At 47.0% G+C, this 24621-nt stretch overlaps 1 protein-coding gene across 6 annotated transcripts in view; it reads right to left on the bottom strand.

The window, feature by feature from the left end:
- ZFP28 (ZFP28 zinc finger protein) overlaps nucleotides 1-18790 on the bottom strand; it is a 33773-nt gene extending 14983 nt beyond the window's left edge. For 2 of the 6 annotated variants that reach the window (XR_012780889.1, XM_075537664.1), the window contains exons 1-8: nucleotides 18537-18790; nucleotides 17011-17105; nucleotides 13421-13547; nucleotides 10602-10697; nucleotides 6314-6477; nucleotides 4720-4819; nucleotides 4077-4172; nucleotides 3679-3693 (exon numbers count right to left, since the gene is read on the bottom strand). Coding sequence is in view for 5 of the 6 variants with exons in the window: in XM_075537664.1 (XP_075393779.1) it covers nucleotides 3679-3693; nucleotides 4077-4172; nucleotides 4720-4819; nucleotides 6314-6477; nucleotides 10602-10697; nucleotides 13421-13547; nucleotides 17011-17105; nucleotides 18537-18741 (898 nt within the window). In the remaining variant the exon portion in view is untranslated. The other 4 variants (XM_075537661.1, XM_075537665.1, XM_075537663.1 and 1 more) reach the window with 4 other exon arrangements.
- Between the last annotated feature and the right edge of the window lie 5831 nt (nucleotides 18791-24621).

The raw sequence follows: 24621 nt of genomic DNA on the forward strand, positions 1-24621 counted from the left end.
AGATAATGAATATGTGAGTGAGGCTTTGTAGCCCCTCTGGAGTCTAGTTCAACTACTCAATTGAAAGTAGCCATAATCAACTGTAGCTATAGCTCCAATAAAACTTTATTTACAAAAACAGCAGATTGGACATGGCCTGTAGCCTGTAGCTTGCTTACCTCTGCTCTACCACAGGATTGGCAAACATTTTCTGAAACAGGCCACATGTAAGTATTTTTGGCTTTGTGGACCAGAGTGTCTGTCACAACCATCAACTCTGCAGTTGTAATCATCTGAAAGCAGCCATACTCAATGTGTGAGCAAATGAATGTGCATATGTTCCAGGAAATCATTTTATTTAGGACACTGAAACATAAACATCACAGACTCTTCATGTTGTCCCAGATACTGTTCTTCTACTTTTATCAAACACTTAAGACTATTAAGAAAAGGATTCTTCCTCTCACAGAGGGGTCTAGGGGAGGAGATGAGTTAGTCAGGGTGCGATGTAGCACCGATGAAGAATACAGCTTTCCCCCAGATCCTGGATGCTTCCTCTCCCCCAACTGCCATGATCCGAATTCTACCTTGCAAGTCTGGATAGAGCAGAGGATGTACACTGGTGCATATAGGAGCTGGAGGCACAGGGAATCCAGGGTGGGTGATACCATCAGAACCAGGGGATGAGGGGCGATACTGGGAGAGGAGAGGGTGAGTGGTTTGGAAAGGGGGAACTGATTACAAGGATCTACATGTGACCTCTTCCCTGGGGGATGGACAACAGTGAAGGGGGTGAAGGGAGACACTGGATAGGGCAAGATATGACAAAATAATAATCTATAAATTATCAAGGGCTCATGAGGGAGGGCGGGGAAAGAGGACCTGATGCAAAGGGCTTAAGAGGAGAGCAAATGCTTTGAAAATGATTAGGGCAAAGAATGTACAGATGTGCTTTATACAATTGATGTATGTATATGTATGGATTGTGATAAGAGTTGTATGAGCCCCTAATAAAATGTTTTTAAAAAAATAAAATGAAATGAAAAAAGAAAAGTATTCTTAGTTTATGGATAGTACAAACACCAACTAACCATTTGCCATCAGATCAAGTTTGACTCATGGTGACCCTGTGTGTGTCAAAATAGACCTGTGCTTCACAAGGTGTTCAGTGGTTGATTTTCAAAGGTGTGTTATCAGACTTTTCTTCCCAGGTGCCTCTGGATGACCTCCAACTTTCAGTTAGCTGAGTGCATTAACTGTATCTGTACGATCTAGGGACTCCCATACGAAAACAGCACGTGGAAATTTGGCCACAAGTCTTAATTTGCTGAACTCTGCTCTATATTAGTTTACATTTGAATTCATGACTTAATTGATTCTTAAAAGTTCAACATAAACCTATGTGACTTTAAATAGAATAGGTTCTGAGTTTTTGGATTATTGGGGATCATGTCAGTACATTTGACTCTATGCACATACATTTTGGAACTTTCTGATTTATTTCGTTCTTTTGTTCAAGGTGGTCCTCCTGACCCATATTATTGTCAGACATGCAGTAAGGTTGAATCAGCTAAGAGGTCACAGCACCTTATGTTTAGAAAGCCACAGTACTAAGTGATATTGTAGAACCAAGTTTCAAACCCACAGTGGCTAAATCTCACTAATTCATCTCAAGAACTCCTGGTTCTATAGTCTGAGTTCTCCTAGCCTTGTTCTAGGCATTGTTATTCAGAGCAGACTAGGTTAATTCTACTGTGTCCTAAAGTGATGTTTCTAAAAGCACTAACACTGTTACACAGCTAGCATGACCCAGACACGTTGCTAAGCAGATAGGATGCATTAACCAAGGAGCTCGGTGCAAATTTTACACGAGTCAAAGAATTAGCCCCAAAATCACTCTGGTTGCAAAGCGAAGAATAAATTTCTAAGAGACAAAAACAAAAGTGGAGAGACGTCAGTTCTTAAACTGTTGATGTAATCTGGGTGCAGTGGTGATGTCTTGAGATCAAGGTGATGACAGGGAGGGTGGATTCCAGAGAAATTTTGGAAACAGATCCACAGGATTTGATGAGGAAGGTAAGGAAGGGCGTGTGGATGACTCTCCAGAATGAATTCTCGGGTGACGCGCAAAGGGTGAAGTCTGCCTAAAGACTTTCTTACTTCTCTTACAGCTATAGGACCTCTCTCCAGTGTGAACCCTTTTGTGTTGATTCAGGTGTCCAATTTGGATAAAGGTTTTTCTGCATTCTTTGCATTCATATGGCTTCTTTCCCGAATGAATTCGCTGGTGAACACTAAGGGATTGACGATGGCTAAAGGCTTTGCCACACACACTGCATTCATAGGGCTTCTCTCCAGTGTGACTTCTTCTATGACAAATCAGGGATGACTTTGTCTTGAATGCCTTCCCACACTCAAAGCATTCATAAGGTCTTTGGCCAGTGTGAAGTCGCTGATGTTGAGTACAGGATGAATTGTCACCAAACGCCTTCCCACATTCAAGACACTTATAGGGCTTCTCTCCAGTATGAACCCGCTGGTGTTGAATAAGGTGTGTGGTCTGGCTGAAGGCTTTGCCGCACTCCTTACACTCATAGGGTTTCTCTCCTGTGTGGATTTTCTGATGCTGGGCAAGGTGAGCCTTCTGGGTGAAGGCTTTACTACAGACCTTACATCCATAGGGTTTCTCTCCGGTATGAATTCTCTGGTGAGTAGCAAGCTGCGAGCTGATGCTGAAGGACTTCCCACATTCTCCACATTCAAAAGGCTTCTCTCCAGTGTGAATCCTCAAATGACTAGCAAGGTGTATATTCTGCCGAAAAGCTTTCCCACATTCTTGACACTTAAAAGGTTTTTCTCCAGAATGCACTCTTTGATGTTGCGTGAGGGATGCATGGTGGCTGAAGGCTTTCCTACAAACATCACATTCATAGGGTTTCTCTCCAGTATGGATTCTTTGATGCACAGTAAGGGACGAGCCATACCTAAAGGATTTGCCACACACATCACACTTGTAAGGTGTTTCTCCAGTGTGAATCCTTCTGTGCTGACTAAGTCCTATGTGATCACTGAAGGCTTTCCCACAATCAGTGCAATCAAAGGGTTTCTCCCCAGTGTGGTAATACCTCCAGTGTCGGATAAGGGATGTGTTCTGTATGAAGGCCTTCCCACATTCAAGACATTCATAGGGCTTACTGCCCGTGTGACACCTCTGATGTCGTGCAAAGGATGAGCCGTCACTGAAGGCTTTTCCACACTCAGTACACTTATAGGGCTTCTCTCCGGTGTGAATCCTCTGATGAACCGTAAGGGATGAGCTCTGAGTGAAAGTTTTCTTGCATTCATTACATTTGAAAAGCTTTTTCCCTGCATAGATCCCTGGGTGCTTAACTAGCATTGAGTTTTTTGGGAGCTCTTTCTTAACTGAATCAAGATTGCGTGCCCTATCTTCTGAATCATCCAGATGGGACCATCCTCCAGATTTGGTATGTGTCCAGTCTCTGTCTTTAGAAAGGGTGTTGTTGTATGGCATCAGCTCTTGCCGGAACCGTGCCTCCTGACCTACAAGCTTCCGTTCAAATAAGCTACCAGTATTCCACTGTCCTCTGAAAATGGAACATCCACGGTTACTGTTTGAAATTCTGTTGGCTACTATTTCATCGTATGTGTACTGCTTCGAAAAGAATTTCCGGGTCTCACCTACAGAATGCTGGCCTGAAAGATAACAAGGAAATTAATGCTTTCGTTTTTCATGTGCTATAATGAAGAAACCACTTAAAAGGAAGGTTGGTCAATGAAAATGCTTATTATACCACATACGGAATGCAGTGATTACTAGTAGACTTAGCTATAATGTATGTAAGAGGACCCCATATGAGGATTCATATACAAATTTATGACTTATCACTAAGCGCAAAAGCAAAGGAGGAAAAAAAGATGTTTTAGAATCCCAGACTAGATTTCAAACTTCTCACCATACCTGGGGGGGGGGGGGGTTGGTAAAAGTTGTCTACTGTATACATTAGTGAGAATTTAGCCTCTGAAAAAAGCTTCACTCTCTTCTCATTGCTTTTCATATCACATTCTCCTGCACTCACCTGAGAACAGACTTCTTGCCAGCTCTCTCTTCACCAGCCAGGGCTCTGTTCCTTGATCCAATAAGGAGACCAAATGTGGCCTACAAACACTATGCCCTGTACAGATGGAAAGAGATGGTATGTGATCACATTATTAGCATAGTAAATTGATACCTAGTTCCTGGATTTTAGAAGAAAGGGGGTATCACAGAGAAGCAGAAAGAAGAGCAAGGGATATCTGAGAGACATGAAGGATGATGCTTCGAGCATAACCAAATTAACCAGTATTGCTTGCTGTGGCAATGACTCTCACTCATAGCAACGCAAGGGCACATAGACTAGAGATGTGCTCCCTGGATCTTCAATCGCTAATTTCTCAGAAGCAGACTTCCAGGCATTTATGCTGAGGCACCACTGGGTAGATGTGAATCTCTAACCATAGTCATAGCAGCTGATGTGTTAATTATCTGGAACTCGATAACTGAGTAACTTTCAACGCTACGAATGTTAAACACTTTTCTTGGAGATTGGGAGTACAGATTGAGCCTAGTACTTCAGAAGACAGAGCCCCAATTTTTCCATGCACTCCCCATAATTTAAAAAGAGGTAGGAAAATGGGGGTCCCTGAATGAACATTTAGATTTGGGAGTAGTCAGGTCCTTACCTATAGACGCTAGGTTACCATGGTTCTCCCACATCGCGTTCTTACAGAAATCCTTCTGCTGGGAGAAGTCCACAGTCACATTTTTGACAGTCAGCAGGCCCTGAAAGAGAGCAGACACAATTTCGATCACACCTTGCTCATGAACCCAAATGGCACTACAGGAACAGGCTGTGTGCACAGGCTGCCAAAGAGTTACTCTGTATCAACACTGTGACTAAGCTGATGGGACAATCCAACCAATCATCCCAGCGTGATGAGTAGTTTCTGGCATCTTGAAAGTTTATGAGCAGCCATCTAAGATACCACTGTTGGTCTCTGGTCATCCGAGCAAAAAAGAATCAGAGAAAAGACCCAGACTAAAGGATTAACTTCTCTAGGAACTACTAGAGGTCAAATGAGGTAGGTGGTGCCATGAACATTCTGATCAGGAATACGACAGGTAAATCCTGACAGAAAGAGGGAATAACAGGACAAACCTCATATTCTTAAATAATCCAGAATTCTGGTCCATTGAGGCTACAGGAGTCCCCAAGACTACTGTCCCGAGTTACTCCTCAACCCTACACTGAAGTAATCTCCAAACTAAGCAGCAGTTTAGCTTAAAAAGTAGATTTCTAGGCTTGAATACTGGTTCCTTTAGAAAATGATATCAGACCAAATAGACTAACATTTATTTTGAAGCCCAGATAAGAGAGTTAAGAGCACAGGTAAGAAGAACTAGAAGAGAAATAAAGAGAATGCTGACACAATGTAAAGAATGCAATCCATGGAACATTCATTACTTCCAGAGGTTGTTAAAGGAGGTGAGGTTTGCTATATAAATCTCACCAAAAATAGAAGAATATACTTAAAACTAACCAACCAACAAACCTTGCAACTTAGGCTCCTAAGAAATCCTAGTGGCGCAATGACTGGGCCTAGCTAAGTTTTATGTGGGGGTGAAGAGAGGGAAACAGAAGAAATCACTTCTCCCATGAAGAATAACATTCCGGGGAGAATTAAATGACACACAAGATGGATGTGTAATGCTTACTGGAGAAGCCCTAGTGGGATAGTGGATTCCACGTCAGGCTGTTAACTTCAAGGTGAGCAGTAGGAAACCACCAGCCACTGCAGAGGAGAAAGAAGAGGCTTTCTGCTTCAGGAAAGGGCTAGTGTCATAAACCCACAGGGAGAGCTCTGCCCTGTCCTGTAGGGTCCTGAGCTGCAATCGACAAAATGACAGTGAGTCTGGTTTGGGTGGTTTGGAATGATGGCTGCAGGCTTTCTAAGATTCACTATGCCCTCAACACCCCATCAGGGATTTTCTCTCAGATAAAATCTGATAAAGAACAAGGGGTGAGGTTTTGCTCAAATTTCTCATATTAATGACATTACAGGGCTTACAGACTTACCTGTGATTCTTTTTAGTGGCTGTATTAGGTTTCCCTGTGTGTATTGTCATTATGCACTGTTTCACCTGAGGGAGCAATCTGTTCTAGTCCACTGGGCAGGTCTCCTGTACTTATTGCAGTTCTGAGTGAGAGTCTCTTTACTCAAGAAAACGTTTCCTTACGAAGATGTTCTCCGGCCTAGAATTTATTCCCCAACTTACCGGCTGTCTCCCAAACAGAGCACTGGAATTCCAGTTTCCTCTTACTACGGAGCACTCTGAGCTATAGCAGGGACGTCTCTCGATGAGCAATGCCTGTGATAACTTCTCTTCACAAAAGTCCTTCTTGGCAGGCAACTCCTTGGTCTCCTGCAAAAGCTTCCAGTCTGAAAGATATTAAGAAAGGCAAACATTTTCTTTCGGATGGATTGTTGTTGCTTCTGCCGGCCACAGTTAATGCCAACTGACGGTTGCCCCATTTAACAAGGAGGAGCTCCCCATCGAGTTTTCTTGGCAGTACTGTCTCCAGGAGCAGATTGACAGGTGTTTCCTTGGGAAGGGCTGGGTGAGTTAAAACTAATGAGCACTTAACTGTTGAACCACTAGTCTCCTTTTATTATGCACTAATATCAAGGAATCTTTCAAAACTTAATCAATTGATTACAAAAAAATACACAACTTTGGGAATTCTCATAAATGGCAGACAATATTCAGTCAACCTGAAATTCCTAAAACAAAACCTTAACAGATCAAGCAGGAATTTACTTTTTAAGTAAACTGCTGATATCAAGGCATTTGGTAAGGCAGTGTAAATATAACTCAAGGTACTGTCAAATAAAGAGCTCCTGTTTATGTGGGGGAGAATTTTCTTTTTTTAATATCTGGAGAGGGTCAAGGACTCAAATAAATGCTTAGGTGAAGCAACAAATTTGTGCCTGACTATTAACCTAAATGTCAGAGTCCGGAACACACCCAGTGGCCATGTGGAAGATAGCCCAATGATCTGCTTCTGTAGAGATTCCTGCCTGAAGTTCATGAACACAGAGTAGCTCAAGAAAATGGAGGAGATGATGAAATAAAAGAGCCGAACAGCACATTTTCAAAGGGCAGCTTGAGAAGGCAAAGCATTTTGATGAAAGCCGAAACAGGAGAACACAGTTACCATATCTCAAACTGAAGGAATTAAAACAATTCAAAGCCTCAAGCTCCAATATTGTAGGATTTGTATGGGTAAAATGTTGAATGATGTAGAAGACATCAAAGGATGGTACACAGTCACTCCACCAAAAGTAATTGGTTGATGTTCAACCATTCCAAGAGGTAGTATAGTGTGGGAGACAGAACCAGGAAGAGAGTGCATGCGGACAAACTCTCCACATTCATACAGTAAGGAGCCTGGGAGGCCAAGGCTCCCGTGGAGGGAACCTTCATGTTCGTGGGCTAGAGATGCGTCCCACTCACATTCTCCTGAGTAAAAGTTATTCCCCATAATAATGCCAAATCTCAGGTGCTGTTTGCACACACATGCTCACTGACTATACGTTTTGAGGTCACCTGCTTGAAGGCTATCTGTCTGAAGGTAGGCAGCCATCTAAGGCAATCAGAACCTACTGCCTGTACCACCTATGTAGGATCCACTCCTTTCTGATAAGGATAATGGATAGTTTCCTTGAAGGAGCGTCCAAAGATACCCAAGGTCAAGCCAACTCAATGGCCAAGGTTCCACTGCCATCTTGAATCTAGAGCCCACCCGTTTGTTAATTTGTGCCTTCCTGTCACATGTATGCCCCTAATGCCACCCCTTTCTATTGCTGCACGCCTGTAGCTTGTCCCCCTCCCGTCATGTGTATGCCTATTGTACAACCTCTTCCTGTTACGTGTGCTTACTGTGGCCTGAGTGCCCAGATCATACAAACTCGTGAGATTACATTACTCGCTCTCTGTGCTGACCTGGCTCCTGAAGTCATGACTGAGGGGGTGAGCACTTGCATGCCTTATCTTGTCTGATGTCTCTTTAATTCACCCCTCAATCACACAACCAGCCCTGGGACCTGTTCAGTTGTGGGGAGGCTGGTCCCCCACAGTACATGATCAAAAATCAATGGTATTAAACAGACAAACAAAAGAATCAATGCTACTGATGGAACGAGTCCAAGCTGAACTGAGGGCAGTAGCCAAAAACAAGGCTCTGGGAATGTGCTGAACACCAATGTCAACTACGCATGCAGCAGTGGAAACAGTCACTGGTTCATGCCATGAAACCTGGAAGGCAGCCACCTGGTCAACTGACTAGAAGAGATCCATGTTTGTGGCCATGCCGAAGAAAGGGGGCCCAACATAATATGGAAACTATCTAAAAACATCATTCATAGCACATTTAAGTAAACTTTACTGCAGAAGTTTCCTGATTTTACAGCTATAGGGAGTTGCCAGAAATTCAAGCTGGATTTAGACGAGAAGCAGAGACTATCAGAGAGATGTTTATTTTTTATTGACTACGCAAAGGCATTGAGCGGTGTGGCTCATAAGACACCGAGAGTCACACTGAAGAGGAACGAGGATTCCTGAGCACTTCATGGGACATCAACCAAGAGGCGGCTGTGTGAACAGAACAAGAGGGTGCTGCTGGTTCAAATCAGGAAAGGTGTGCATCGAGGGGGCACCCTCCCACCGTACTTGTTCGATCTGTAAACTGAGAAGCTGCCTTATATGAAGACTGTGACATCGGCACTGGAGGAAGGCTTATTAACTACCTTCGATCTTAGCGCGATACAGCCTTGTCTGCTGAAAGCAAGAGGGGCTTGAAGCACTTGCTGATGGAAATCTAAGGCTGCACCCTTCAGCCCGGACTGTAAGTAAAAACAAACAAAATCCTCCCCATTAAACCAACAGACCACACCATGATAAACCGGGAAAAGATTTAAACTGTCACGGCTTTCATCTTGCTTGCATCCACACATCAATGCTCACTGAAACAGCATCCGAGTCAATGGCATGCTGCTGCTGCTGCTGTGGCCGCTAGGGGTCATCAAGGCGGCTGTGCTCCTAGCTGCCAGAGGTACAGCAGAAAGGAACCTCACCCGGTCCGGCGCCATCCTCAAAATTGTTCTCATGTGGGGCCCACTGTTGTAGCCGCTGTATCCGTCCATCTCGTTCAGGGCCTTCCTCTTCTCCACCAAGCACGATGTCCTTCTCCAAAGACTGATGTCCTCTCCTGAGGACATGTCCCTCCTTGCCTTGAAGGGACGTTGTGGCTGCATTTTCTACAAGACAGGCCTGTCTGCTCTTTTGATACATTGTATTGGGCAAATCAGCTGCACAAGATCTTTTGAAAGTGTCAAAGAGCAAATATGTCAATTTGAAGACTAATGTACATCTGACCCAAGCCAAGGTATTTTCAATCACCTCATATGCATGTGAAAGCTAGTGAATAAGGAGACCACAGAAGAACTGATGTATTTGAGCTATGGTGTTGGTGAAGAATATTGAAAACAATGTGGATTGCCAGGGGAACAAACAAATATGCCTTGGAAGAAGTACATCCAGAATGCAAGCAAGAATTGCACCATTGAGTGGATTCAGATTGCACTGATTTTGACTGATAGTGACCTCAGAGAATGAAGTAGAACTTCCTCATAAGGTTTCCCAAACTGTACATCTTTATGGAAGCAGGCTGCCTCATCTTTCTCCACCGGAGTGGATGCTGGGTTCAAACTGCAAACCTTCAGGCTAGCAGCTCAGTGTTTAGCCGCTGCCCGGCTAGTTCCCTTCCTATGCATTCAGAGACCTATTACTACAACCAGACGGGATGAACGCAAAGAAAAGCACCAGGCAAGAGCTGGGAGAGCTCCCAGCACAGGGTCTCAGTTGGCCGGAGGGCAAGCCGTCTGCACCACCCGGGAGAGGTAGAATGGTGTCATCTACCAGGCCCTGTTCTGGTCTCTTGCACGTAGCCACTGGGACCTGGAACTGACTCGCTGGTGTCTGACAGCATCAAGGGTCTTTATGGAAGTGCATGCCTATGTTGAAATGGACTCCGTGACAATGGCCTCGGGGTTTTGTGATACACACGTTTCATCTCTCCTACCCTAAACAAGACAAGCAATTCTTTAATGGCTGAAACACATTTTTTTCACCCAACCTGGACCTGCTGTCCATAGCTATAACTCGGTTAATATCGGTGAGAGGAGTAAGCCAATGAATGAAATGGGCATTTAATCAAAGAGAACCAATAGAGTGCAAAGCACATCAAATTGGCAAACTTATCCCTAAAGTACAGAGATTACTGTACAAGTCTCAATGACCAGGCTAAACATGGAACCCGGGCAGAGAAAAGGCAGGGTGGCAAAGCTGGAGAGGAGAGTCGGGAGGAGGCTGGAAATGTGGGAAAGTCACACCAGTGGGCTCTGGTTTTTCTCTCCGGGCTCATCAGGCACAGGAAGAGACCACTGAGGACACGTCAGAGAGGGCCAGCAGGTGGCTTCCCTCCACCTAGTTCTCCAACACTCACCTGGGCTGCGGCCTCGTGTCACCTTTCTCTCCACCCTCCAGGGTTCTTTTCCTTGTTCCAGTAAGGTGATGACATCAGGCTTAGAAACGCAAAGTCCTAAATTAAGAAATAAACACAGAAACATAGTTCCTATCAAGTTCCTTTGCTCTGAGTTGGGAGGGTCGCATGGGAGTCAGTAAGGGGCAAAGGACTTCATGTGGCCCTTTGTCTCTGGTTTCGGACAACAGAGGAGCGAGGAAGGGGCTCTCTGTTTCCTAAGGAGCCCTGCTGGGTCAGCGGGTCACTTGCTGGGCTGCTACGTGAAAGGCCAGCAGTTTGATTCTATTGGGCGCCCATGGGTGAAAGATGAAGCTTTCCTGTACAGCAGTGGTTCTCCACCTTCCTCCTGCCACAGCCCTTTCATACAGTTCCTCATGTGGCGGTGACCCCCAACCATCACATTATTTTCATTGCTACTTCATCACTGTCATTTTGCCACTGTGATGAATCGGGCGACCTGCTGATCTACAGCCTCAGATGCCCACAGGGCGGTTCCACCCTGTCCTCTAGGGTCACTCGACAGCAACAGGTTTTGATTTTGTCCCTAAAGGAACCCTGGCCCTGCGGCAGGCAGGAGCATAGCGGCTAACAGAGAGGTTAGTAACTGGGACCCACCAGCTACTCGGCAGTAGAAAGGTCTGGCACTCTGCTTCCATAAAGATGCAGCCCTGGAAACCCCAAGGGGCAGTCCCAACCTGTCCTCTAGGGTCACTATGAGTCAGAATCAACTTGACAGCGATAAGTTTAACATTTTGGCTTGTTCTCTGAAACAGCCAGGCAAGAATAACTGAATGGGAAAGTGGGGATATGTGTGGTCCTCACATTCTGGAAATTACAGTCAAAGAGCAAACTTAGCAGACAGCTCGCTCTGCTTTTGGTGTTTTCTCAACCAGGAAACCCAATTGTGTGATGTAAGGAAGTTCTGACCAGGACGAGCCTGCCAGCAGTCTTCCCACTTGAAGGTGCTCCTCTGGCCTGCTTGCTTGACGTCCCAGCACGCTGACTTTGCATTCCACACGCTATGGCTGGGTTGAAGGTCACCTGGTGAGCTGGTATCAATTGATCTCAGCTTTTAAAGCACGGGGTTCAACCAATCACGTTAAGATTAGCCCATGGCTTGCTTACCTTCTAGATTACTCCTTCCTCTTCTCCTTATATGCTTCTGCACAGAGTATCAGATTTGGAAATCCAAGGGGGAAGTTCTACTCTGGCCTAGTGGGATCACCACGAGTCGGAGTCGACCCCGGGGCAGTCGGTCTGACTTGGGGTCTCTTTACAAGCCAGTGGTGCAGTGGTTACACACCGGGCTGCTCTCTGCAAGGTCAATGCTCAAAATAAAATGCCGGCTACTCCGTGGGAAAAAGATGAGACTTTCTGTCCCATAAAGAGTACAGTGGGGGGGAGTGGGGAGGGAGGGGAAAAAAAAAAGAGGACCTGATGCAAAGGGCTTAAGTGGAGAGTAAATGCTTTGAGAATGATTGGTGCAGGGAATGTATGGATGTGCTTTATACAATTGATGTATGTATATGTATGGATTGTGATAAGAGTTGTATGAGTCCCTAATAAAATGTAAAAAAAGAAAAGGAAAAAAAAAAGAAAATGATTAGGGCAAAGAATGTACAGATGTGCTTTATACAATTGATGTATGTATATATATGGATTGTGATAAGAGTTGTAGGAGCCCCCAATAAAACGTTTAAAAAAAAAAGAGTACTGTGGGGTTGGGGTGAGGTGGGAGCAGGGCACGAAGATGTTCTAAAATTGACGTGCTAATGATTGTACAATTCTCCTTGATATGACTGAATGACTGAAATGTGTGCTATGTAAACTTTGTGCCAATAAAACTTGAAAAAAAAAGTTAACAGTCTCATAAACCCACAAGGGCCTCTATGAGTCAGAATCGACTCGATGGCAGAGATTTTGAGCTGAGTTTACATGTCCCACCATACGTCACTGTCCATGCTATTTTTTGTTTTGTTTTATTTCTGGACTCAAAACAGTCTCCCTATTTGTAAAACCCAGACTTACTCCTGCGGAGTCCACTCTGACTCACAGCAACCTGGTACAGGGCTGCTGACGCTGCTGAGACTGGAAATCTTTAAAGGAATGAACAGCCTCGTCTTTCTCCCATGGAGTGGCTGGTGGGTTTGAACCGCCAAGCTTGCGGTTAGCAGGTCAATGCCTAACCCACGAAGCCACCCACAAGGCTCCTTCACCGTCTATATGTACATATGGAACAATTGCTCAGAATAAATCTTATGTTCAAATCTCACTGAGTTTTAATTATAGGTATAGCTTGGAGATCTTACGGGTGTGATTGCAGCCGGCCATAATAAAGCAAATATCACAATTGGAGTCACAAGAATGTTTTCGTCTACCAGTACTTATAAACGTTATGCTTACACGAGACTGCAGCCGATTCAGTGTGCAATAGGATTATGAAAAGTTTGAGGTATTGTGAGAATAACCAAGCTGTGACCCAGAGACAAAGTGTGCTCACCCTGTTGGGGAAACAGTGCCAACTGATTTACTTGACTTGGGGGTGCTACAAAACGTCATTCTGTAAAACACACAATACTTGCAAAGCGTGAGAAGGCCAAGCACAATAAAAATGACACAAGTCTGCCTTGTGTCACTAACATTCACCATCAGACTATATGCCAGCAAACTGCTGTGGTCAGTTTGTCCTGACTGAAGATGCCACTCCCTCTGTCGCAGGGCAGAGGGGCAGTGCGGGGAGAAGGAGGGAAGTGCTCCCGAGTGGTGTCCGGGGATCTTACCCAGGGAGACCAGGTTCCTGTAGTTCTCCAGTGTAACCTTCTGATACAGGCTCCTCTGAGCAAGCGTCAGCCATTCCCACTCCTCTTGGGAGAAAACCATCATCACATCGTCCAACGTCACCAAGCCCTGAAATGACAGAGACCCATTCTCACTCAACTAAGACATGCGCCGCCCACCTTGGTTAGGGTCTCAGGATGACCTTTTCTTCACACTGGATAAGAAACAATACATGAAAGGATAGCAATATGTGATTCGGAGAGTCGGCTAATTATTGGGCAGCTGGTCTTGCTATGAAGTGGATGAGTGGCACAGTTAACCTGACTGGCTATTCACCAAAAGGCCGGGGGATCAAGTCCACCAGAGGCACCTTGAGAAAACAACTGGCCATCTACTGTAAAGATTACAGCCGAGGAAACCCTGTGAGGTAGACTGAGCCTGTATGTACAGGATTGCTACCAAGTGTAATGAATTCCACGGACAAGGGGTTTGATTGGGTTCTTCATGGATGAGCGGGAAGGGGAAAGGGGCAGTTCTTGCTTTGAGGGCCGTGAGTTTTTATTAACAAACCTGGAACGATTTTGGGGAAAGAAGGCAAGAATCAGTGGGTTTCAACCACTAACCTTTTATGGTTAGCAGACAAGTGTTTCACCATTGTGCCAATGGGCCTCTTGATAGGACGCTTACACTTAAAGTAAACAAAACATTTCTTTTCATATTGGTAACACTATACACTGCGAAACATTTGCCAACATGACTTTCACTGTGGTCAATGTGGCGCTCATTAGGAACCTTCTAAAAAGCTCTGTGGGCAAGGTGAACAAGCGGCCATCAAGCTCAGAAGCAAAAAAGCCCACATGGAAGAAGCACACCGGCCAGTGCGATCACGAGGTGCCAAGGGACCAGGTATAAGGCATCATGCAAAAAAAAACCAACGATATAAGTATGTGTATGTATGTGTATATATGTGTATATGTATATATGTATATGTATATATGTATATATATATACCATATTAAATGAAGGGGGAAGTGCAGAGTGGAGACCCAAGGCCCAAGTGTCGGCCACTGGAGATCCCCTCATAGAGGCGTTTAGGAGAGGAGATGGGTTAATTAGGGTGCGAGGTAGTACCGATGAAGAACACAGCTTTCCCCCAGATCCTGGATGCTTCCTCCCCCCAACTACCATGATCCGAATTCTACCTTGCAGGCCTGGATAGGACAGAGGCTGTACACTGGTACATATGAGGGCTGGAGGTACAGGGAATCCAGGGTGGATGATACCTTCAGGACCAAGGGTGTGAGGGACGATGCTGGGAGAGTGGAGGGTGAGTGGGTTGGAAAGGGGGAGCTGATTACAAGGATCCACATGTGACCTCTTCCCTGGGAGAGGGATAGCAGAGAAGGGGGGAAGGGAGACTCCGGATAGGGCAAGATATGACAAAATAATGAGGTATAAATTACCAAGGGCACATGAGGGAGGGGGGAAAGGGGAGGGAGGGGGAAAAAAAAAGAGGACCTGATGCAAGGGGCTTAAGTGGAAAGCAAATGCCTTGAGAATGATTGGGGCAGGGAATGTATGGATGTGCTTTATACAATTGATGTATGTATATGTATGGATGGTGATAAGAGTTGTATGAGTCCCTAATAAAATGTAAAAAAAGGAAAAAAACAACAAAAACAAACAAAAAAGCTCTGTGGGCAGAGCCAATGGAGAGTGGTCTGTTAGGTTACGAGTTGGTTATCAGATACTTAAGGAGCTCTGGCAGTGCACTGGGTTAACTGCCTGGCTGCAAACGTACAGGTCCGTGGTTCCAGCCCACCGGCTACTCCATAGGAGGAAGAGGTACCAGTCTGCGTCTGTAAAGGTTACAGACGTGGAAACCCTACAGGGCAGTTCAGCTCTGTCATACATACAAGGTAACTTAGTCGGAATTGACTGGCCAGCAGCACAAGACAACAATCATGGTTATGACATACAGCTCACAGAAACAAACAACGCTGCCTATTGTATTTTATAAAAACCACACAAGCAAGCAGAAAAAGAAGAAAGCCTTTACCACACAAAGGCCAGCCACCGTGATCCTGTGACCAGAAGAATGAGCTATAGCCCTGATCCCTCTGAGAGGGATCACAGGAGGAAGCCTTGGATAAACAGAGAAAATTGTGGAATAAAACTAATAATAATAATAATTTTAAAAGACCAACCTTATTGGTCTGACAGAGACTGGTGCAAGTACCAGAGACTGGCGCTCCCAAGACTACGGCCCTTAGTCATCCTTCAAGTCTGGGACTGAGCTCAACTTTCAGCCCAAGGAGTCCTGGTGGCGTGGGTGGGTTACACAGTTCTGTGAACCACGAGGTTAGCAGTTTGAAACTACCAGCCACTCCGTGGAAGAAAGACGAGGCTTTCTGTTCCCAGGAGGAGTTAAGTCTCAGTGACCCACAAGGGCAGTTCTACCCTGTCCTACAGGGTCTCCATGAGTTAGAATGGACTCAATGGCAGTGAGTTTGGTTTGGGTATATGGTGAATAGTAACATCAGGGGAGCACCCTCCCCTAAAACAAGCAGCTAAGAGTTCAAAGTGCAGCATCTGCTCAGAGGCAAAGCTCAGAGAGCCAGAAGGACAGGGAAAGAGGAACAAATGGAAGCAGAAAACAGAGAGAGGAAGGGGGAAGAGAGCTGTTATTACATCGTGAGGATTGCAACCAACGTCCTGGAGCAAAATGGGTCTGGATTGGTTAATGGAAAACCAACATCCTCTGTAAATTCCCACCCACATCACAATAAAAAGTTGAAACATCCCCACTGCTTTCAAGACACTGTACCAAAGCCCCTCTCCCGTGAAGCGCGCCTTCTCCAGGCCTCTGCCTCGAGGCAGCTGCAGGTCAGGGCTCCGTGATGCCAATCTCACAATACTTGTTCAGACTCCTCCCTTCTCTCCTCCCAGAAAGCGCTTCTCCCCTCTGACTTCCTACCAGGAGACTGTGATGGTCCTGGGACCAGGGAATGAGGCTCAGTCCCCAACTCCCCCCCCCCCTTCTTCTTTTTTTGCCCCAGGGACTGGCATGCGGTAAAGTCTTCAGTGGCACAAGTGGTTTGTGCTTCACTAACCCAAGGGCTGCTGGTTGAGAACCTGCCAGGGCCACCCTAGGAGAAAGGCCTTGGAAGGTGCTACCGTGAAGATCACAGCCAGGAAAGCCCAACGGGGCGCGGTTCTACTGCGCAACAGAGGGAGCCCCAGCGGTTGAGATCAGCGGGCAGGACTGGGTTTGGTTTGTTCTTTATGTTGCTGTTGCTTGGTAGGGAGAGGGCACCGAGCCAGGGACAGTGTGAAGGAGCTGCCATGACTCCCCCAATGAGTACATTTCCGTTTCATCAGGACCCCTCTGAGAAAAGTGACACTGGGAGGGGCTTGATCATTTCAATGAAGAATGAACACTGAATTGGGTGAAGAGGCAGCAGGGAAGCCAGACTGTAAAGGACCCCAAGTTTGGGGTCAGGCCTTTTAAACTGGAAAATAAATAAATTTATGATAAATTCTAGAAAAGCAAAAGCATGCGGAAAGAGAGAGAGAGAAAAGACCAACTCACCTGGGACATGGCTTTAGGAAGCTCATTTCCCACCCCAGCTGCCTCCTGCTTGCAGCTCCTCCTTTGTGGACGGACAGTGTCCCAGGAAAGAGGAGCTGAGGGAGGAGAAAGGAGTAGCGAGAAAGCAGGCTTTCAACAGGCTCCCTGCCTGCTTATTCTTAAACCACAGCCACGCATCAGAAAGGGCTCCCACAGGCAGGCGGTCAGATGCTCAGGCACCCGCAGAAAGGCAGGACAGCTGGGATATGGTTAAGCCTTCCTCCCAGAGCAGCAGTTCTAACCTGCTTTGGGGTCGAACGACCCTTTCACAGGGGTCACCCAATTCATGGCAGTAGCAGAATGAGAGTTATGTCGCAGCAACGAAAATAACTATGGTTGGGAGGCTCACCACAACAAGAGGAACTGCATTAAGGGGCCGAGGCATTTGGATGGTTGAGAACCACTGCCCTAGAGGGGGATCAGAATCAACTTCATGGCAGTGGGGTTTTCTTTCTTTTACCTAGAGACGGAGCACGGGGGGTGGGGGAGTGCTTTTCATTCCTTGCAGAACTTGGAAGAAGGGGGACAGGTCCCTGGGCGGTGGAAACTTTTGTGTTTCAGGACGACTCAGAACGTTGTGTGCTAAATCAACTAGACGGTGTCGAGTTGCCGGGTGCTCTATATCAACTAGATGGTGCCTCAAACCAACAAGCAATCCAACGTTGACGATTTGGCCTCACTCGGAGGCACTGCGGAAGAAAAGCTTGTCCATCTGCTTCCAAACAGAATGCCCTGATCCCTGAAGTAGGTTCTGAGTCATATCAATTCTCTACGAAGGTGCAGACCAGTCCTGTGCGGTTTCCGACGCTATAGTCTTCAGACAGAAGCAAACCAAGCGGCCTTTTCTCCTGCGGAGGAATGGGTGGGTGCGGATGGCCAGGAGGACCCTTCGAAGCAGTTCTCAGTTAACACAAGGTGTCGCCCACAGGCTAGGTTGTTTTTATTTATTTATGTATGTATTTCTGGTTAGGGTGGCCCTGGGTAAGTCAAGGGCATCCCGGCACCTTTGCGGCTCTTCACACCATTTGAACTCTCCATCCAGCAGCCTTTCCACGCCATTGGAGAACGTCAAGGCCGAGCTGCTGCCCACGGTTTGGATTCTCGAGTTCCACAAGCCTTGAAGACCTGAGAAAGTCACGCTGCTCCCCAACACCGCTGCTGGGGGCTTGGCTCAAGCCTGTGCTTCCAAACGTTTGGGTGTCCGGATCCGCCAGCCTCGACACCCCGAGAAAGTCCCGGTCCCTCTGCGGGCACCTCTGAGCCTCCCAACGTTGGGGCTGCCCGCTCCGCTCCCCTGGCCGACCCAAGAACGGGAAGGCGGAGCTTCCAAACGTGTAGACGCCCTCTGCCACCAACCTTGAGGACCAGAGACACCGCTGCCCATCACTTGGGCTCTCAGAGGCCACCCAAGCCCCCACCGTCCCTCCCCTCCGCCCCGACCCGAATTGTTCCCTGCTCACTCGGCCCCGCCCTCCCGTCCCCCTCACCTCTCCTCCCGGGCCCCGAGGTCACTGCCCCTCGCTGGCCCTGGGCTGCGAGGCCGTTCCCGCGGCTCGGCCTTCCCCGAGCACGGCTGGCAGAGGTCGCTGGCGTCCTCCCGGCGGAGGGCCCTCGGCCGACCCTCGGCTGGCAGCGGCGGCCCGGGAGGGGGTCGTGCTCATGGGCGCGCGCGCCCGCTCTCACGGTCCCCATGCCACTCTCGCTCGCCCGGGTCGCAGGGACGCTTTCGCGGTCACGCCCTCCCGGGCGCCCAGTCACGCCCCGGGCTCGCCCCGCGGCCGCCCTCTTCTAAGTGTCCGTCCCTCCACCGGGCCCCGCCCCCGCCCCGTCTCGGAACCAATCCGGGACGCCGAACGTCCGCCGGAAGTGGGCGTGCTCCGTCCGCCGCAATGGCCTCTGGGAAACGTAGTTCCAAACAGAGGCGCGCGGGGCTAGACAGGTCCTCTCCGCCCCAAGCAGTCGCCCTCGGTCTGAAAGGATCACGGCCTCCCGTCCTGCTCTCGATGACCAGGGGGACCTAGCTGTTAGCAGAGGCCTTTCCAACATAGCGGGCCGCGCCCCAGAGGCTTTTGGGAATCGACACCCACCTTGGAGGGCGCAGGCGTGCTTAAAGCGAGGGGGCGGGGCCTACAGTGGGGGCGGGGCTGAAGTTGGCGTTTGTGATGGACAGGTGCTTGGATTACGGGCGCACCAACTGAGGGAGACCCACAAGCCCAAGAGCTGGCGGGAGGAGGCAACACTGGGTCCTCTTATGAGAATGTATCTTGAGCTGAGTCACACTCTTTTCCTCCCTTCCAAGCTGGTCTTTTATTGTTGTTTTTTACAGATTATATTTTTTATTAAATTTAATACCATTTAATACTCACTGGTGTGGGTGACTTCTCAGAGCAAATTGGTTTTCCATTCACTTCGGACACATTTGGTTTTGTGACATTGGTTGCCATCCCCAGAATGGAACAGGTGGAATCGTACTGTTCGCACGCCTCCTTCCCTGGCTACCCTTTACACCCCCGTTCCAATCCCTTCCTGCTTCAGGGCGCTTTTGTGACTTAAGGCTGATTGTCCTAAGAGTACAGGCCTCCCTGATGCTAATTGTTCACCTTACACACCTGCCTGTTGTTTGGCTGGAAGTTGAGGCATGAAGTGAGTTCAGTTCTAGGCCTGAAGGGTAGGGCGCTAATCTCTTCTGTGCCTCACATGTTTGACCTTGGATAGAGTGATGGGGGTGGCTTGGGGCATTGCTCTCACTGGGCCAGGTAGTATTTGGGTGTTGGTTTCACTGCCTCTCCTTGGTTGCACGGACTTCCTCTGCCCCTCCCTCATCGACCACGATGCTACAGTCCTGATTTTGCACCAGCCTTTGTACTTGACTGTTTCGTGTCTGAAGCACTCTTTCCCCAAAGCTTTCCTCTGGCCTGTCATCTCTTCAGAGAGGAATGCCTTACTTCCTAATAAGAATATGCCAACACTCCTAGACGCTAAAACAAAAATCCTCAAAGATCAGGGAACAAAGCAAAAGCAAGTTTTAAAAAAATATTTATTGGGGACTCTTACATCTCTTATCACAATCCATACATTCATCCAGTGTGTCAAGCACATTTGCACGTATGCGCCATCATCATTTCCAAAGCATTCTCTTCCCACTTGAGCCCCTGATATCAGCTCCCCATGTGCAAAAGCAAGTCTTGATCGATTTTAAAAGATTGAAACTATACAAAGTATGTCCCCACACCAGAATAAGGGCATAGTGCTTGAATTAAAATCAGGAAAGGTGTGTGCCTGTGTATCCTTTCACCTTACTGATTCAATCTGAATACAGAGCAAATTATCTGAGAAGCTAGACTGTTGGAAGAACACAGCATTAGGTTTGCATGAAGGCTTAAGCACGGCCTGCCACAGACAGGCGACACAACCTTGCTTGTTGAAAGTCAGGAGGACTTGCAACACTTGCTGATGAAGATCAAAGATCGTCTGGAGGATGACTCAAAGTGCAAAGAAGCCAAGTGCTCAGAGTTGGACCGATAGGATCATAAATGGAGAAAAGACTGAAGTCATCAGGGATTTAATTTTCTTAGATCCATGACCAATGCTCATACAATGGCAGTCAAGCTATCAAGTGACATATTGCATTGGGTGAATCGCTGTATAAGACCTCTTTAAAGTGGTGAAGGGCAAGGATGGCACTTTGAAGACCAAGATGTGCCTGATGGAAGGCGTAGTCGTTTTTCTTTAATCACATCATCTGCATGCGAAAGCCGGGCAATTAATAAGGAAGACCGCAAAGAATCGACGCATTTGAATCATGGCATTGGCAAAGCATATCGACAGTGCCTCCACACACCAAAAGAACACACAGACCTGTCTCTGACGAAGTGCAGCCAGCAAGAGGGATGGGGAGGTTGCCTCACCGACGTTGGACATGTTCTCAGGAGAGAGCAGTCCCTGGAAAAACACATCATTCCCGGGAAGGCAGCTCAGGGAAAAAGAGGATGACCTTCAAGGAGATGGACTGACACAAGAGCTGCTACCACGAGCTCAGGCACAGCACAGATTGTGAAGATGGTACTGGGCCGGCTATTGCTCTGTTCTGTTGTAGAGGAGGTGGCTGAATGTGGGATGCAGAAGGGTTTTCCCCCAGGTTGTCTCCCCCAGATATTTGCCAAACCTAAGATGCTGCTTGCTAGCGCATGTTGGGAGTTCAGCTGCTTAGAAGTGTTCTTGCTGAAGGCATTCAGCCATACAGAACAATCAGACGCGATTGCAGTGGTTCTTCGCCTTCTGAAAGCCGTGGCCCTTTCACACAGCTCATGTTGTGGTGACCCCCAACCATCAAGTTATTTTCGTTGCTACTTCATCACTGTCATTTTGCTACTGTTATGAATCATCATGTAAATATCTGATTTGCAGGATGGATTTTCGTGGTCACAAATTGAACACAAAGCATAATGATGAATCACAAAACAGTATGTCATTATATATGGTGAAATACTTATTTCTAATGACAAATCAATGAAATTTTGTCTTGAAGCACAGTGTAGTGTGGGTAACAGTCTTCACGCCGGGTACTCGTTCGTGAGTATGTCTGCATGTGGGCAGACCTGCCTGGAGACAGATAGAGGAGCGGTATCTCGGTTCCTAAGACCATCAGAAATAATGTTTTCCAATGGTCTTAGGTGACCCCTGTGAAAGGGTCGTTCGGCCCCCGAAGTGGTTGCAACCCACAGGTTGAGAGCCGTTGCTCTATTGTCTACTGGATAGACTCTATCCCACCATAGTGGGGCTCACTCCCTGCTGATAAGGATAATGGATTGCTTTCCTGAAGGAGAACTCAGAATAAGTCAAGCCAGCTCAAGGACAACCAAGGTTAGGCTGCCATCTTGAACCTAGAGTCCACCCATCTTGTCACACATGTGCCCCTAATCCCTCCCGCTACTATTGCATGTACACCCCCTAAGTTGTCCCCCTCCCATGGCTTGTATTGTCTATAGCACAACCCCTTCCTGTGACATACGTGTTCACCTGTAATCAGGGGGGCTTATATGCCCCTAAGTACATGTAGGCCTTGGTCAGAAATAAAGATGCCACCCTCCATGTGGACCTGGCTGCTGAGGTCATGGCCTTTCCAGAGGTGAGCATGCTACCGTGAAATGCGTCTGACTCCTTTATTTTACCCTCTCTCCTATCTTTCATGACTTTACTATGAGCTTTATATGTTATAACCATATAGTTGCACCTACGGACCCGTGATATTGTCAGAGGCTGGTTACTCTGACAGCTGAGTTGCAGCTGACTTGACAGCACCAAACCATGACAGACCGAAGCTGGAAAGTAATAGCAGGAAGAAGAAAAAAACAACCTAAAACTGGAAGAGAGACAAACATGAAGATAGGAAACTTAGTGGACAGGGAGTTCCCGTTAAGGCAGTGGTTCTCAACCTTCCTACTGCTGCAACCCTTTCATACAGTTCCTTATGTTGTGGCGACCCCTCCCCCATAAAATTATTTTCATTGCTACTTCATAACCGTCATTTGGCTGATATGAATCGGGCGACCCCTATGAAAGGGTCGTTTGACACCCCCCCAAGGGGTCATGACCCCCAGGTTGAGAATCGCTGTATTAATGGGAGATGACTCAGGAAAGGAGGGTGGAAATGGTACCAAATGTACTGAAAATACCAAATTATCTGTGCAGAATTGTTGAATTGGTGTGTGTTCTACTTTGATATGTTATCAATGATAACAAAAGAAATAAACGAGTGAAAATATTTCTCATTTATGATCTGAACGAGCTTGGTTTTGTTCATTGATGTTTAGGGTTGGTCAAAGTCAGTAGGAACGTTAGCTCCACACAGTTAAGGGTGGTGCCTAAGCTGTACAGAGCTTTGATAACCAGGCTCTCTGGTCCGCGTGGACCAGAGAAACAAATCCAGAGACACTCGTATGTGTATAAGAAAGAGCTTTATATACAAGAGCAATTGAATATTGAGAACACATCCCAGCCCATTCCAGATCAAGTCCATAAGTCTGATACTAGTTCATATGTCCAATACCAACCTATAATGTCCTCGTCAGACAGGCCAGTGGGTGGAAAGTCTTGTGGATCCAGTGGCAGTGGAAGCATCACAGCACTGGTGTGGGTCTCCATGCTGAACCCTCCAAGGCTCTGGCTCCATCAGTGTGTCTCTATGTGGCTTGGTGTCAGTAATGTCTCCCAGGGAGTGATCATGTGTCCCACCTCCAGCAAGCTATTTATCTCCTTAGATCCTCCAAATGAGGTCATCAAGCTGCAACTTGATTGACAGGCTAAACTCCACCCCTTCCCTCTTAATAAGTCTCAAATTGACAACAGCGTGATTACATTCAGCATCCCAACGACACTGACCTCTACACACCCATCACGTGGGACGACAAAATCATAGCCAGAAGCCAGGTTTCTTGACATACTGATGATAGATCCCACTTTCTTGAGACCTTCTGGGCTCCACGATGGAATTAAGATCATTTCTCTCTAGGGAAGCCACATGCTTTTAGAAAGTACTTCAGCATTTCCATGATGCACCAAAGTCTGGCAGAAAAGGTTCCTTTTAGAGTCTGATTGACTGAACCACCTATGAGCTGGGCACTCACTGCCAGTGGCCTCTCCAAGATCTACTTTTCCCTACTTCCCCCACAACAGCACCGGCTAACAATACAACCCACACTCTTTTAAAGCAAACAAGTCACCGGTGACCAGTCTTGTCAGAGGAAACCAGCCTCCAACAACCGAAGGTCCGGAAGGTGCCAATGTACAGTGATAAAGATTTTAGTAAAGTCATAGAGGATCAGAAAGGTAGGAGAGAGAATACAATAAAGGGGTCAGACACATTTGATGGTGGAATGCTCACCTCAGCCCCTCTTGATGGACCACGTGGAAGTGGGAGAAGAGAGAGCCCCTTTACTGTCTTGGGATATTTGCAGTTAGTCATAAGACATGCATCCTCAGTGGTTACATGCATCACAAGGCAGGTGGTATCTACATTAAGGTCTCTGAGCTCGCAGGTGAGGAAACCTAATGCCTGCTACATCTGGGGAAGGTATGAGGGGGGTTGGGAAGAGAGAAAAGGATGTCTGCTTCTATAGGGAGACAGAATCCACCATGTGCTCAGTTTAAGGCAGCACAGCTGTTAGGGGAGAATCTGCGGGAATGATATTTAAAGCAGGATCATATACTTGGACTTGACCTCTAACTTACCAAAGTGAAGGCTTCCTACTGAGGAATACCAGCTTTTCAGATTCCCTCTGGAATCCGGGAATATAGCCCTCATCACATTTCCCTCAGTGTTAGCTTCCCACCCAGTCTGACTAATGAAATACAAGCACTGGTTACAGAGGGGGAAAGGGTAGAGGTTGTCAGGGTTTGAATTGTGTCCCCAAACATATGTGTCGACTTGGCTGACTATGCCTCTCAGGGGTGAGGCAGCTGTGTAGTGATGTAAGTTGGAAATCATGTACGATCTCATTATCGTTCATTTTGGGATCTGAGATGATTATCCTATGGGTAATTATCTTACGTCTATGATGTTCATGAGGCCAA

The sequence above is a fragment of the Tenrec ecaudatus genome, chromosome 18 (genome assembly GCF_050624435.1).
Source record: "Tenrec ecaudatus isolate mTenEca1 chromosome 18, mTenEca1.hap1, whole genome shotgun sequence".
NCBI classification, from domain to species: Eukaryota; Metazoa; Chordata; class Mammalia; order Afrosoricida; family Tenrecidae; genus Tenrec; species Tenrec ecaudatus.